The sequence below is a fragment of the Fringilla coelebs genome (assembly GCF_963513975.1).
Source record: "Fringilla coelebs genome assembly, chromosome: 21".
NCBI classification, from domain to species: domain Eukaryota; kingdom Metazoa; phylum Chordata; class Aves; order Passeriformes; family Fringillidae; genus Fringilla; species Fringilla coelebs.
In genome coordinates this window covers 3,153,931-3,167,478 of record NC_140047.1, presented here as the reverse complement: position 1 = coordinate 3,167,478, position 13,548 = coordinate 3,153,931, and the positions used below count along the sequence as shown (strand labels likewise).

Below are 13,548 nucleotides of genomic sequence, written 5' to 3'. Positions count from 1 at the left end.
ACGAGCAACCTGGCTTGGAGATCAAAGCCAAGAGCTTGGAGATCTCCTGCAGCCTGGCAGCACATCTGGCAGTGCATCAGGCTGTGCTGGCACATCTGGCAGTGCCCAGCTCTGGCTGTGCTTAGGCACAGATCCCCACCTGTCCCACAGTGCCCTGCACCAAATCTTCCCCTGCTCCTTGCCTGGAGAACAGGACAATTCCAGCAGGACAATTCCAGCAGGACAATTCCAGCAGGAATTGTGCCCTCCCATTACTCTGCCCCACTCCTCCCTCAGCAAACCCTGGGACAGAGGAGGTTTTTTACAGGAGGGATTTTCCCCTGCTGATTTTCATGTGGGGCAGACCAAAGCCCACAGCAAATGGTTTGTACAGAGGGCTGGAAGTGCAGACAGACCTGAATGAGCATGTGGCAGATGTCCACGTGGCCAGACTCAGCAGCAGCATGGAGAGGGGTTCTCTTACTCTGATGCTCCATTTTAAAATTAGGGTCAATTCCATCCACTGCAAAACAGAGCAGAGACACTTTCAAGCACAGTTCAGAGACTGAAGTGTAACAGGAGAATCATGTCTCAGCTGAAGGCTGTTACAGCTTGTGTTCCCAGCCCATCCTCAGCCCTGCTCACGTCTCACTGCACATTTCACCAGAAAGCTCTCAGGGCAGTCCCCTGCACATTCAATATGCAACAGCCCTCAAACCCAGAGCTCACAAACACCATGGAATTCAATATCTTTTTAAGGCATTACTATCTCTCCAAAGGCCTCATCTCAAAAATAACAAACACCACACGAGGATAAAAAGAGAAAAAACACTGCTTGGTTTAAAGCAACCCAGAAATTGGGAACAACAAAGAGTTGGTGCCACCTGGGCTCTGTCTCACCACTATTAACTGGGATTAATATTAGTGATCCTTTTTGCACCCCTGCAAATACAGAGCTGCAACATGGATGGAATTTGTCCACACAGGCTCAGGATCTGGCCAGAGATTCTCACAGCTGTGCAGAGACTGACAGGTGATGCTGACAGCCAGACAAAGATGTCTGGGCATGATAACATGTTGTGTATGATGAGGCTGTAGTTAAATATCAATGAATAACATTTCTGTGCTATTGAAAACAGGAACAATGGAGCAAACACTTGCTAGACAAAAAAAAAAAAAGAAGGAACTGATAAAGGGCAAGAACAGAAAGCATCCAAAAATGTACAGCAAATACTGGAGTGGAAAGGAAGCATCCTTGTGAAACATTGTGTCCTTCAGAGGGGGAAATTCCTGGGGAATATTGCATGCTAAAAACAAGCTCAGCAGCTCCAAAGCATCTGGTGGTAGGCACCTCTGCACCCCAAAACAAACCCCATGGATTGAAGGCTCTTCCTTTTTGCTTTCTTGCTGATGGGTCTTGGTTTAAACTGACTCCATCTATTCCCTCTCTACTGGATGCAAATATGTACCCCAGGCATGGAGAGGGGATGGGAAAAACCCCATGGAGGTCATTGTGGGGACACAGCCAGCTGGTGTGGGTAAGCCCTGCTCAGATGCAGACACAAGTGGGGATCAGTGCCCACTTCCCAGAGAGATGAAGCCACATCACCCACAGCATCTCGCTGCTCCCCAGGGTCCCTGCTGGGAAGTGGCTGCTGGCACTGCCTGGCAGGAGCTGGGAGTGCTGCCAGACAGGCCCTGGCCCGGGCAGGAGGCACCTACCCAACATCAGCAGGACCTTCTGCAGCTCCCCTTGCCTGGCAGAGAAGTAGAGCTGCTTCGGGTGGAACCGCAGCTTCTTGGGCCTGCAGGAGCAGGAGAGAGGAGGAATTAGTGCCCAGGGAAGAACAGGAACGTCACCCCTCGCTCACTGGCACCCCTCACTGCCACCCCTGGGCCTGACAAAGTTCTGGGCTCATCCCCCAGTGTGGGCAGCAGGAGCTCTGCCACCATGCTCAGGTGAGACCCCACCTGCAGAGCTGCCTCCAAATCTGGGATCCCCATAACGAGGAGGACCTGGAGCTCTGCAGTGAATCCAGAGGAGGTCCCTGAGATGCTCCAAGGGCTGGAGCCCCCCTGCTCTGGAGCCAGGCTGGGAGAGCTGGGGATGCTCATCCAGAGGAAAGAAGGCTCCAGGGAGAGCTCAGAGCCCCTGCCAGGGCCTGAAGGGGCTCCAGGAGAGCTGGAGAGGGACTGGGGACAAGGGATGGAGGGAGAGGACACAGGGAATGGCTTCAAACTGAAAGACAGGAAATTTAAGATTATATATTTGAAAGAAATCCCTCCCTGTAAGGAGGGTGGCACAGGGTGCCCAGAGCAGCTGTGGCTGCCCCTGGATCCCTGGAAGTTTCCAAGGCCAGGTTGGACGGGGCTTGGAGCAACCTGGGACAGTGGGAGGTGTCCCTGTCCATGGCAGGGGTGGCACTGGATGAGCTTTAAGGTCAATTCCAACCCAAACCATTCCATGATTCTCTGATACAGAAAAACAAGTTTCCAGAAGGAGGTTTTAAAACTTCCAGCTCCAGCCCCAGGCAGTCCTGCTCCAGTGAGGGCTGGATCTGTTCAGTGCTGCTCAGCAACAGATTCTGGGTCTCACTACTGTGAACAGGAGCTCCCAGAAGTTACAGCTGCAGCTGAAGAGCCAGTGAAAAACTAAATCCTCCAGAGAAATCAATAAGACATTTTGAGCTGTTACAGTTCTTCCAAATCTGTTTGGGATGACTAATGAGTGAAGTGAACAAAAAAAGCTCTGAGCTGGACCAAAATCCAGAAAAGCTAAATCTTCTTTTCTCTAGGCTAAGCAACTTTGCTGGGAACTGGAGTGACCCAATGGTCTTTTTCTTACTTTTCAGAGTCCAGGGCAATCAGGGCACTTTCCAGAGTTTCTTTCACTGGTCCCTGGGTCAAGCTAGTAGTAGGCTTTGGAAAAACTGAAGACCCAGGGATGTCAAACCCTTCAGCAGCCGAACTTTCTGGCTTGTCTTCTTCTGACAACCTCGTCCCAGTGCCACTGAAGAGGAAAAATGAGAGACAGCCAAAGCACAACCATTAAAAATACACAACAATGTTTCTCTTATGCCAAAAAAGAAAAGCAAATGCATTTTAAATACAGATAAGTGTAACTGAAATCGAAACCCAAACCAATAAATTTTACAGCTTTTTCGGTAAGAACTTGCCCCAGAAAGGAATTGCACTGCCCTCTGACTACATCTTGATGTACTCTGTGCTACAGGAGACCCAGGCACATGGGCAAGTCTTAAAGCCACTTAAACAAGGCCAGATGGGATGGGAAGTCAGAGCAGAGTTCAACACAGGGCTGGTTTGATTTGTGTTTTCCTTCTCTCATGGGTGCAAGTCAGGAGCTGCAGATGGGAATGGCTGTCACTGAGCAAACCTGACAATATCAACCAATTCCACTATAATTCCATTCCTGACAATAAGAGGAAGGAATGGTTTAACTCCTGAACCCCCCAACCTCCAGAGCCTCTGCCTCAGCTCTGGGGCAGCGAGTGACCCAAAACAGCCCTGCAGATTCCAGCAGCTGAGCCAGCCCCCAGCTCACCAGGAGGAGCCCAACCTTTCAAACCAAACCTGGCCTGGCAGGAGGTTTGAGATCCCCCCAGGCCCCCATACTCACCTCCCCGTGGTGGTGTCGGCCCTGCCCTCCACTGCTGCAGGTTTCTGCTGCTCGTAGCTCAGGGACACCGTGGAGGTGGTGTCAGCCTTGGCTATTGTCACCTCCTTGGCCTTGGAGGCCTCCTCCCCGCAGTGAGGGCAGTAGCTGGTGTCGTTCACCTGCGAGGCACAGCTCTTGTGGAAGCGGTGGGAGATGCTGCTCTCGGGCTGACACTCCATGAAAGTGCCCTTAAAAAACCACAGAGAAGGAATTCAGCCCCTGCTGGGCCCGTGCCTTGCCCCTGCACACGCTCCATGCCACTCCTCTCACCACCTCTCTCGGCCCTGCTGCGTCCAGTACAGTAAAGCAAGCACTGCCACTTCTTTAGAAGAGAACAAAACCAAGGTAAAGGGGGAAAAACTCACTTGGTTAAGGACTGCAAAGCAAGATTTTGAATTGTGTTTGGGAAACAGAACAAAGAAGTCCCGATTTCCAGCTCTTCCCTCTAACGCTTGAAGTTCTCGCTTGTGTCTCTAGAAGTGCCAGTGCACTGTAAGGACGCCCCCAAAACTGGAAAAGAAACCTTCAGACCTGTGCTGAGCCAGCATTAAAACTACCTGAAACACAGCTGTACACAAACCAAGAACCTGCATCAATCTGTCATTGACCCCACTGTAACCCAAATTATGTGACTCTTCTGCCTGGACCAGCCTAATTAACCCAAACAAGCTCACTGCTCATGCGACAAACTGGGCAATTCCTCTTAAAATTATTTTCTCTTTCTAGCAAAGTCCCTGCAACTGCTGTGCAGGAGCCCAGAACTCCCTGCCTGTGGTGTCAGTGCTGCCTGAAGCCCTGCTGTGCTCTGGGTGGGTGATGGTGGCACAGACAAACACTCCAGGTTCACCTCTGTGCACCAGCACACAGCACTGAGAGATGGAAGAGAGTGCAAGGAAAGGCCAGCCAAACCCCCTCTTCTCCTGAATCCAGTCCTCCCAAGCAATCTAATTAACTCTATTTCAGCTTTGCAAATGCCTTGAAGGGTTTTGAGGGTTTTATCTTCTAAATGATCTTTGACTCAGCAAGAAAACCCAGGATGGCTCCACTTACTACAATAATGCTTGAGACGACTGCAGCATCTTTCCTTGAGTCATCTTGAAGAACACCAGCATCACACAATTAAGCCTCATCATCACCCCATGAGGCCTCAGGTGGTGCCTTTCAGCTTTATCCACAGGGAAAGCAGGACACTGGCCACTAAAGGACTGCAACAAGTCCCTTAAAAGCCTCGGTGGCACAGGTGGAAGAAGCAGCAGGAGATCACAGGAAGGAACCTTAAATCTGATCTGGTTCCACCCCCCTGCCATGGGCAGGGACACCTCCCACTGTCCCAGGCTGCTCCCAGCCCTGTCCAGCCTGGCCTTGGGCACTGCCAGGGATCCAGGGGCAGCCCCAGCTGCTCTGGGCACCCTGTGCCAGGGCCTGCCCACCCTCACAGGGAAGAATTCCTTCCTAATATTTAATCTTCTTAATACCTAACCTAATTGAGATCTCCAACACTGCCTTGGTCCAGTGCCATCACTCAGGCTCCCCATCCTGAGGGAACACAGAGGTGGAGACACAGCTTCATTTACAAACCAAACTAAGACATTTTTTGGGGTGTGATTGATCTGTACACAAAGAAAAACAACAAACCCTTGTTCCAAAGAAATTCCAAAGGCAAGAAAGACTTCCAGCATGTGAAATCCCTTTGGTAACACCCCTTGAGGGTCTCCAGGAAGATCAAGGTGATGATTTCAGCTGCCCTCACACACATTCCTATTGAAAACACCTCCTGACGTGCTGTGGAACGAGGTGGGGCTGATGCCAGGAAGTCAGGACACCCCTTTAGGGACCATCTCCACCTTCAGCTTCCAGCTGTTGCAACAGGTACCCCCTTCCCTAGATTGAGAGCACGAACTTACTGCAGTGCAAAAGTATCCACAGCCAGGGCAACACTGGTGTTTCACCATCCTCCCTCTATGGTCCTCACACAGCACCAAAAGCTGGACTTTGTTAGACGGGCGCATCAGTTCATACTTAACCACACTGTTTGTGCATCGGCCCAGCTGGAACAGGAGAAATTAAAGGAAATGAAATTACTGCAGACCACACCACTCCCTGTGCTTGTGCAGAGGAAGATTTTGCACACTGCCTCGAGGAGCCCTGGCTTTTTCACAGGAATTCAGCTGTGTGCCAGAGAGCATTAGCAGTGCAGCAGGAAGCTGTGAAAGCTGCTCTCAGGAAGGAATGCATCATTTACTAACTAACATGCATGTGCACCCCGAGTCATTTGTTCCTTGCAACAACAACAACAACAACAAAATCATAACTGGAAATAGGCAACAGCCAAGCAGCAGAAGGGGCAGTCCCAGGGGCCTGACTCACACAACACACACTCTCCTCTTGCCAGGAAGAGCGGGTGTCAGTGACCAAGAGAAGGAGACCATACGCACTAAATCTTGTTACTGCTCAAAACTCCCAGGCACAGGAAGATAGAGGGGAAAATAATTGCTCCTCATTGCCAGGGAAGTTATCGTCTGTACTGGTTCCAGCACTGGCCCCTGCCCAGACCACAGGGATGAAGAGCCAGGCTTTCATGAGAGCTCAGCTAAAGTCATGTTTGGAGCAGGTTTTCCAAAGGATTCCACCAATCTACAGCTCTGGGCTTAAAAATCAGAGGATCACAGAATCATGGAATGGTTTGGGTTGGAATTGACCTTAAAGCTCATCCACTTCCACCCCTGCCATGGCAGGGACACCTCCCACTGTCCCAGGCTGCTCCCAGCCCTGTCCAGCCTGGCCTTGGGCACTGCCAGGGATCCAGGGGCAGCCCCAGCTGCTCTGGGCACCCTGTGCCAGGGCCTGCCCACCCTCACAATTCCTTCCCAGTCTTCACCTGTCCTCCTTTAGCTTGAAGCCATCCCCCTGTTCCTCTCACTCCATGCCTTCTCATGCCCCTCCTTGTCCTGCTACTGGCAGCAGGTTCCAGAACTGGGGCTCCCTGCTCCCAGCCAGCGTTCCTTGCTCTGCTGCATCAAGAGGGAGCAGCACCTCCTACAGCCACCACTGTCCCAGCCCAGCTGTCACCTGCCAGCAAGACAGGACACTCTTTGTGTCTGTTTCAAGCTCCACTTGATAATAATCTTGCTTTTCCCAAACACCTGGCAAAGGAGATTTATAAACTAGGAATATCAAGGTGAAAGGCTGCTCCAAGGAAGGGTCCCTTGGAGGGAAGGTGGAGAATTTATTGTGCTCATGACAGAGTCAGTCAGGGACTCAGTGCCACAGACTGTCCCTCTGCTCCAGCCAAGGATTTGCTGCTTTTTCTCAACAAAACTGAGCTTTCTCTCTGATTTTTTTTAAATTCCACTCCTGCAGACGCAACACCCCTGTGGGAAAAGAGAATGGATTTTAACCTAGGCTCATCATTCACCCCAGCATCTCCAGTTCAGCTTTCCCAAATTCCAGCTGCAAAGACTTCCTGTGGCTGGGACACCTTGGCCAGACTGAGCCCAGGGGCTGCAGGGGTGGCACAAGGGGACCATGGATCTTTTCCTGAGGAGGAATTTTACTGAGCTGAGGAAATTCCATTGACTTGTGGAGAGCTGCATTACCCATGTGAGGAAGACCCTGAGCTGTTATACCACACTCTATTATTTGTTAGAAACTCTAGAACAAGTTCAACATGATTAATTGCTATTTTCCAACCATTAGAGAGTGCAGCAGGGTGCTCATAACTATTTATAACACTCTCCAAGGACATGACAGTCTGGAGAAGCCACTATTCACACATATAATATTCCTCTAACATCTCTGAGTCACTTATCCCATTATCAAAAAAATCTAACATAAAACATGGCCTTTGCTATTCCTCCCTGTCATTTATCCAGGGACAGAACTGTCAACTCACCATAGCCAGGAGCAGGAATTTTTTTCACACACCTTGTGTTTGTTTAGAAGCCCTGGGGTCCCCCCTCTCTCTGATCAGTCTCTCAGGACATTTTCTCTTTAATGAATCAATTTTGCCATTCTTTGGAAATTCCTCTCTCTGCAGGTACCAGCACATACTAACAGAAGCAGAGCTGGTCTACAAACCTGATTATCCCCTTGTCCCTCCATCCACCCTTCTCCTGGGATCCTAGAGGAGAACTAGGGATATTCTCACTCCTTGTGCTACCACTGGTGAGTGTGAGAGTGCTGCAGGGAGGCTGAAGCTGAAAAGAAACCCAGTAAAAGGAGAATCCATCAAGAGCATTCCTGTCCTGCAGTTCCCACTTTCCAGATTTTGGAATGGAGTCACTTCTGCCACTTCCTTCCACACTTCTGGAACCAGCAGAGCCCAAGCAGCCTGGCTGTGACCCAAAGGCACCGAGTGCAATCCCTGTCAGACCTGGGGCTGCACAGCTGCCAGGACAGGGAAGCTTTGGGAGAGAAAGAGAGGAGGAGAGAGAAAGGCTGGGGCAGCAGAGGCCATGCCAAGCTCCTGAACTCAACACCTGGCCACAGAAAGGTCTGCAGCAGTTCCTTCACAGTCAAGGGAAAGCAGCTCCAATCCTGGAATGGATTTTCTGCCTCTGCTGCAGGTTCCTGTACCTGAGCCCATCTGGCCTGAAGTGTGAACGTTGCATCAACCACATCCAGCCCCACAGGCCAGGACAAGCCTGAGAGAGGCACCCAGAGCCTCTCCCAGCACAGCCACAGAGCTGCTCCCTTGCCAGGGGCCTCACCAGTGCTGGGACAGGCACAGAGTGCTGGGGCCCTCAGCTGAGGGGGGACACAGCCCTGCCACTCCTCACACCAGTGGCTCCCAGTCTAGCAGAGCCCCTGAGTGACACCCTGGCCCAGCCTGTCACTCTGGCTGGCTCTCCTCAGCAGGAAAGGCTGTGGGGAGCTGAAGGACAGGCTCCTACCTCGTTGTCCACGCTCTCTGTGGCCATGCACTGGTTGTTGGCTAACGTGGTGATCTCTCTGCTTTTGGGGGTTTCCATTCGACAGCTACACAGGGGCACTTCCTGCAGACCATCCACTTCCATGGCTTCAGGGCCATTGGAGAGACCTGGGGCACAGAAAAGCAGTGAATTAACCCCAGTTCTCTGCCAGGAGAAAGGATTCAGTCCACCAACACCAGCCATGCCCTGTGACATCCTCCCATCCCGTGTCCTGAAATGCTCTCCAGGCTTTAGCAGCACCCTGTAAAAGAGACTCTTTAACACCAGCTAAGCCTCCTGCACTTTTCCAAGTCCAGCCACACTCAGCTGACTGTGCTGAAATCAAGAGTGATAAGTTAAGAACAGTTTATTCTGAGAAAACCTCAAAAAGGCCAAGCAATGAGGTGTAGGTTTTTATCAGCCTCTCTGCCCTCCCCACAACACTGGGCTCTGGCACCAGGAAATTTGCAGGAAACCACCCAGAGCTGGAAATTTGAATAGGCAGTGGAGTGATAAATAGAGATGATCAGGAAAGCACAAACTCCTATTTGCAAAGGCTTATTACACAGATGGGAAAACAAAATTCCTGGGACTGGTTGGTGTCAGCCAACCACAAATTATTTATTTTGGAAAGAGAACAAACCAGGGAAAAGAAAGCAGCAAGATGCTCCAATGTTCTTGCCTTTTCCTCATCTCCTCTCAGATGCTGAACATTTCCAAACCTGTGGAAGGGTGGATGAGGGCTTTTGAGGGGGGTCACTGTGGGAATATTCCTGTGGTTCCTCTGGACTGAAACCAGTCACTGGGTTCCCAGGACTGCCAGACACTGGCCTAGTGACAAGGGGGTTGATTGCAGTCCTACCCTCCTCTCCCAGACCTGCACCAAACCATCTCTGCAATGTCTGCAGCACAGAATCCTTTGGGCTTGGGGCTGGCTCACCCTGAAGCTTTCACCCCAAGCTTTCCCTGCCCACTGCTATGGGATGGACTCACACTGAGAAGGAAGCTTGCTGCTGTTTTTCAAGCTTTTGAATGGGAATGGAGAGCTCTCTTGCTGTGAGGTTTTGCAGATTTAACTTCATCCCTGGGGGAGATTCCTCCTCAGCTGCCCTGGCAGTGGCAGCCTTCCCCCAGAGCACCCTGCCCGTGGCTCTGACCCTGCCAGCCGAGCACGAGCCCCTTTCATCCCATCAGGAATTCCCTCAGCCAACAAGTTGCAAGCCCAAGCCTAGCAAAGGGATATTTCAAGACATACAAGGCCAGGGAAAGTCCTTGCTATTTTCATGTAAAATCCTGTCAAGATCTTAAAGGTTTCAGAGTTTTCTCTGGGAGCACAAATCACAAAGCTCATTCCTCGCCTTCCGAGCTGTCACTTCCCTAATCTGTTTGACATCCAAAGGCTCTGGTGAAAGCATCCCTCATCCCTCCTGACCCTCCCTTGGTGGGGAAGACTCCCACCCTCTCTTTGAAGTGCCTCTATCAAAGGAGCCAGACAGGCTTTGAGGGAGCAGTGGGGACAGACAGGCAGATCCAGCCAGGGGATGCTGGATCTGAGGAAGTTCAGCACTGGGAGCAGCAGCTGGGGCTCAGCACCCAGGGCCCAGCACCAGCCCCTCCCCTTCCCAGGGCTGAACGAGCCATTCCTGAGGGAATCCAGCGGCAGCAGCTCTGGGGGGATGCTGAATCAGCATATTTCAGGGAATGGAGGGGATCTGCTGAGTGGGACAGGAGGGCTGGGGCAGTACCTTGGATCCTTGGTGAGGGCATTGCTGAGCCTCCCTGGAACTGAGATCCCATCTACAGCCTCATTCCATCCCAGCACCCTCCCTATCCTCATCCACACACCCAACCTCATCCCCATTCCAAATCCATCCCTATTTCTATCCCAGCCCCATCCCTACTCTCATCCCCATCCCTGTCCTCATGCTCACCCCCAGCCCAGCCCCATTCCCATCTCCTCCTCATTCTCATCCCAGCTGCATTCCTATCTCAGCCCCATCCCTGCCCTCATCCTCACCCCCAACCCAGCCCCATATCCATCCTCATCCCTACCCTCATCCTCACCCCCAACCCAGCCCTATATCCATCCTCACCCCTACCCTCATCCTCACCCCCAACCCAGCCCCATATCCATCCTCATACCTGCCCTCATCTTCATCCCCAACCCAGCCCCATATCCATCCTCATCCCCACCCTCATCTTCATCCCCAACCCAGCCCCATATCCATCCTCATCCCTGCCCTCATCTTCATCCCCAACTCAGCCCCATATCCATCCTCATCCCCACCCCCAACCCAGCCCCATATCCAGCCTCATCCCTGCCCTCATCTTCATCCCCAACCCAGCCCCATATCCATCCTCATCCCTGCCCTAATCCTCATTACCAACCCAACCCCCTATCTATCTGCATCCCTATCCCCATCCCTATCCCAACACTCATTCCCACTCCAGCCCTACCCTCCCCCTCATCCCGATCCTTAATCCCCATCCCAACCCCTAATCTCGATCCCTAATCTCCATCCCATCCCGATCCCGCCCCATTCCCGTTGCTCTGCGCGCTCTGTGGCCGCCAGGGGGCAGCCGGGGCCCCGCACGGCGCCACCCGCGGAACAAAGGGACCCCAACCCCGACCCCAAATCCAACCCCGACCCCAAATCCCAACCCGACACCAAACCTGACCCCCAAACACAGTTCCAACCCCAAACCTGGTCCCACATTCTAATTCAAATCAGACCCCAAACCCAGCCCTGACTCCAAACCCAAACCCAGACACAAAACCAGCCCTGACCCCAACCCTAAACCAAACCTTGACCCCAGCCCAATCCCCAACCCCAACCCATCCCAAACCCAACCCCAAGCCCAGCCCAGCCCCAGCACTCACCTCCCACCGGCGAGGAGAGGATCCCCTTCACCCGGAGGTCCAGGGAATCCAGGGACACCTCCATGTACTCCATGCTGTTCTCCTGGCTGGGGCCCTCCCTGCTGCCCAGCGAGGCTTTATAGGCTTCAGCACCTGGATGGGAACAGGGGATTCACGCAGCCCCCCCATGGCTGGGAGGCCGTGCCCGAGCCCGGGCTGTGCAGGCTCCCTGTGGGAACCACAGGGGCAGAGCACAGGGAAGGTGCCACCACCACTTCTGGGCATGGCTGGGCACTGCTCTGCTCACAGGCAGGGAACAAGGAAAGGGAATAAAGGAATCAGTTCAGCCTCTACAAGGGCACAAGGGATGAGCCAGGGCTGGAGCACCCTCCTGCCCCCAGCCTGCTGCACAGGGCTCAGGGACACACTGGCCAGGCAGAGCCAACTGCACCTCAGGAGGATGAGACAGGTGACATCCAGCTGAGTGGGAGGGGAAACACTAAAAAGTCAAGTTCTGCCTCCAAGTGAGCAGAGCTGCTGCTGGGGAGAGGTTGTGGGAGAGGGAACTGAGGGTCTCTGCACTCCCTCGGCTTCACTTTCTCTCCTGCTTTGCTTCTGCCAGTCCAGCCTGGCCAAGAGGGTTTGGTTACCCTTCCAGACCAGCTCCCACCTTTATTGAAGGGACAGAAAACCAGCCTGCATGTGAAATGCAGAATTAGATATTTGCTGTGACAGGGATCAAGGGCCCCTACGGCATCCTGGGAGGAAGAGGAGGGAGCCAGGTGAGTGACAGAGCCCAGGCATGGAGCAGGGGCTGGAAAATGGTCAATTCACTCAGAAGCACCAAAGAGCTGCTGACACAAAAATGACCATTTTGCCCTGAATTAACAAACCCAGAAGAATAAAAATAAACCCTTTGGTGGCAGTGGATGTTTGACACCTCAGCAATGAGGCTGGAGGCACAGCTGCACTCTCCACCTTATCTCTCCCATGTTGTTACCTTTCCCAAAGAATAAGCATCACATCCTGCCTTCTCCTCACCTCTCACCAGAGCTCACTGAAACCTGCTTTGGTGCTCAGTGACTCAGGACAAACAAGAGGGACCTTGAACAACACCCACACTTGGGATGGGCCCGAGGCAGCTCCTTCCTTGTGGTTCTTCCCCAGGGAGCAAAGCCAAGCTGCACATTCCATTCAGCTGCACAAGCACCCACACAAAAGCAATGGAGCACCACTCCAGGGTGGTTCTTCCTTTCCTTCTGCACCCAAACATGCTCCCTGGAGCTCATGGGACAGGAGTCCACGTGGACACACGTCACACAGTCACAGGCTGCTCTGGGTGGGAAGGGACCTTGAAGCCCATTCCATTCAACCCCTGCCATGGCAGGGACACCTCCCACTGTCCCAGGCTGCTCCCAGCCCTGTCCAGCCTGGCCTTGGGCACTGCCAGGGATCCAGGGGCAGCCCCAGCTGCTCTGGGCACCCTGTGCCAGGGCCTGCCCACCCTGCCAGGGAACAATCTCTCCTGCATAGATATCCATTTCCTGTCTTTCAGTCTGAAGCCATTCCCCCTTGTCCTGTCACTATCTCCCCAGATAAAATTCCTCTTCCTCCTTTTTGTAAGCTCCATGAGGCCTTATTTTGGATACTCCAAAATACAATTCCTCCAGCTTTCCAAGGACAAAGCCACGAGTTCTGCTGTGACAGTGACCTCAGCAGCTCCGGCCAGTGAGGGACAAGTTCACAGCCTGGCTCATCACACAGCCCAACCTTGGGAAGGAAGAGTGAGCCCGGGCCTCAGGTCTGGCCTGGCACCTGGAAGGCTCCCTGGGGTGGAATTCAGGAACAAACCCCCATTGATTACCTAGCACACCTCCTTGTTTCTTTTTATTCCTCCGCCTCCTCTTGCGGGTGGGTTTCAGCCATGGACTGTCTGTCTTCCCTTTCCTCTTCAGCAGCTTCTTCTTGACACTGGACTCGGAGCTCTGGGGAGGCAGAGAGGCCACGGGCACGTCAGGCATGGTGGCACCAGGGTCCCTTGGTGGAACAGCCCTCACCCAGCTCGAGCTGTGTGAGAGGACCAGGGCTCTGAAACCAAGGGCTGCTAAGATGCCTTTATAGCA

At 52.8% G+C, this 13,548-nt stretch overlaps 1 protein-coding gene across 10 annotated transcripts in view; it reads right to left on the bottom strand.

Annotated features, from left to right (window-relative positions):
* Nucleotides 1–13,548, bottom strand: part of EHMT1 (euchromatic histone lysine methyltransferase 1) — a gene marked incomplete at its 5' end in the record, with an annotated part of 120,501 nt that overhangs the window by 24,224 nt on the left and 82,729 nt on the right. For 8 of the 10 annotated variants that reach the window (XM_084219402.1, XM_084219397.1, XM_084219404.1 and 5 more), the window contains 8 exons: nucleotides 396–502; nucleotides 1,702–1,784; nucleotides 2,825–2,989; nucleotides 3,617–3,843; nucleotides 5,560–5,703; nucleotides 8,548–8,693; nucleotides 11,447–11,578; nucleotides 13,290–13,410. In XM_084219402.1, the coding sequence (XP_084075528.1) occupies nucleotides 396–502; nucleotides 1,702–1,784; nucleotides 2,825–2,989; nucleotides 3,617–3,843; nucleotides 5,560–5,703; nucleotides 8,548–8,693; nucleotides 11,447–11,578; nucleotides 13,290–13,410 (1,125 nt within the window). The remainder of the gene's footprint in view (nucleotides 1–395; nucleotides 503–1,701; nucleotides 1,785–2,824; nucleotides 2,990–3,616; nucleotides 3,844–5,559; nucleotides 5,704–8,547; nucleotides 8,694–11,446; nucleotides 11,579–13,289; nucleotides 13,411–13,548) is intronic. The other 2 variants (XM_084219406.1, XM_084219398.1) reach the window with 1 other exon arrangement.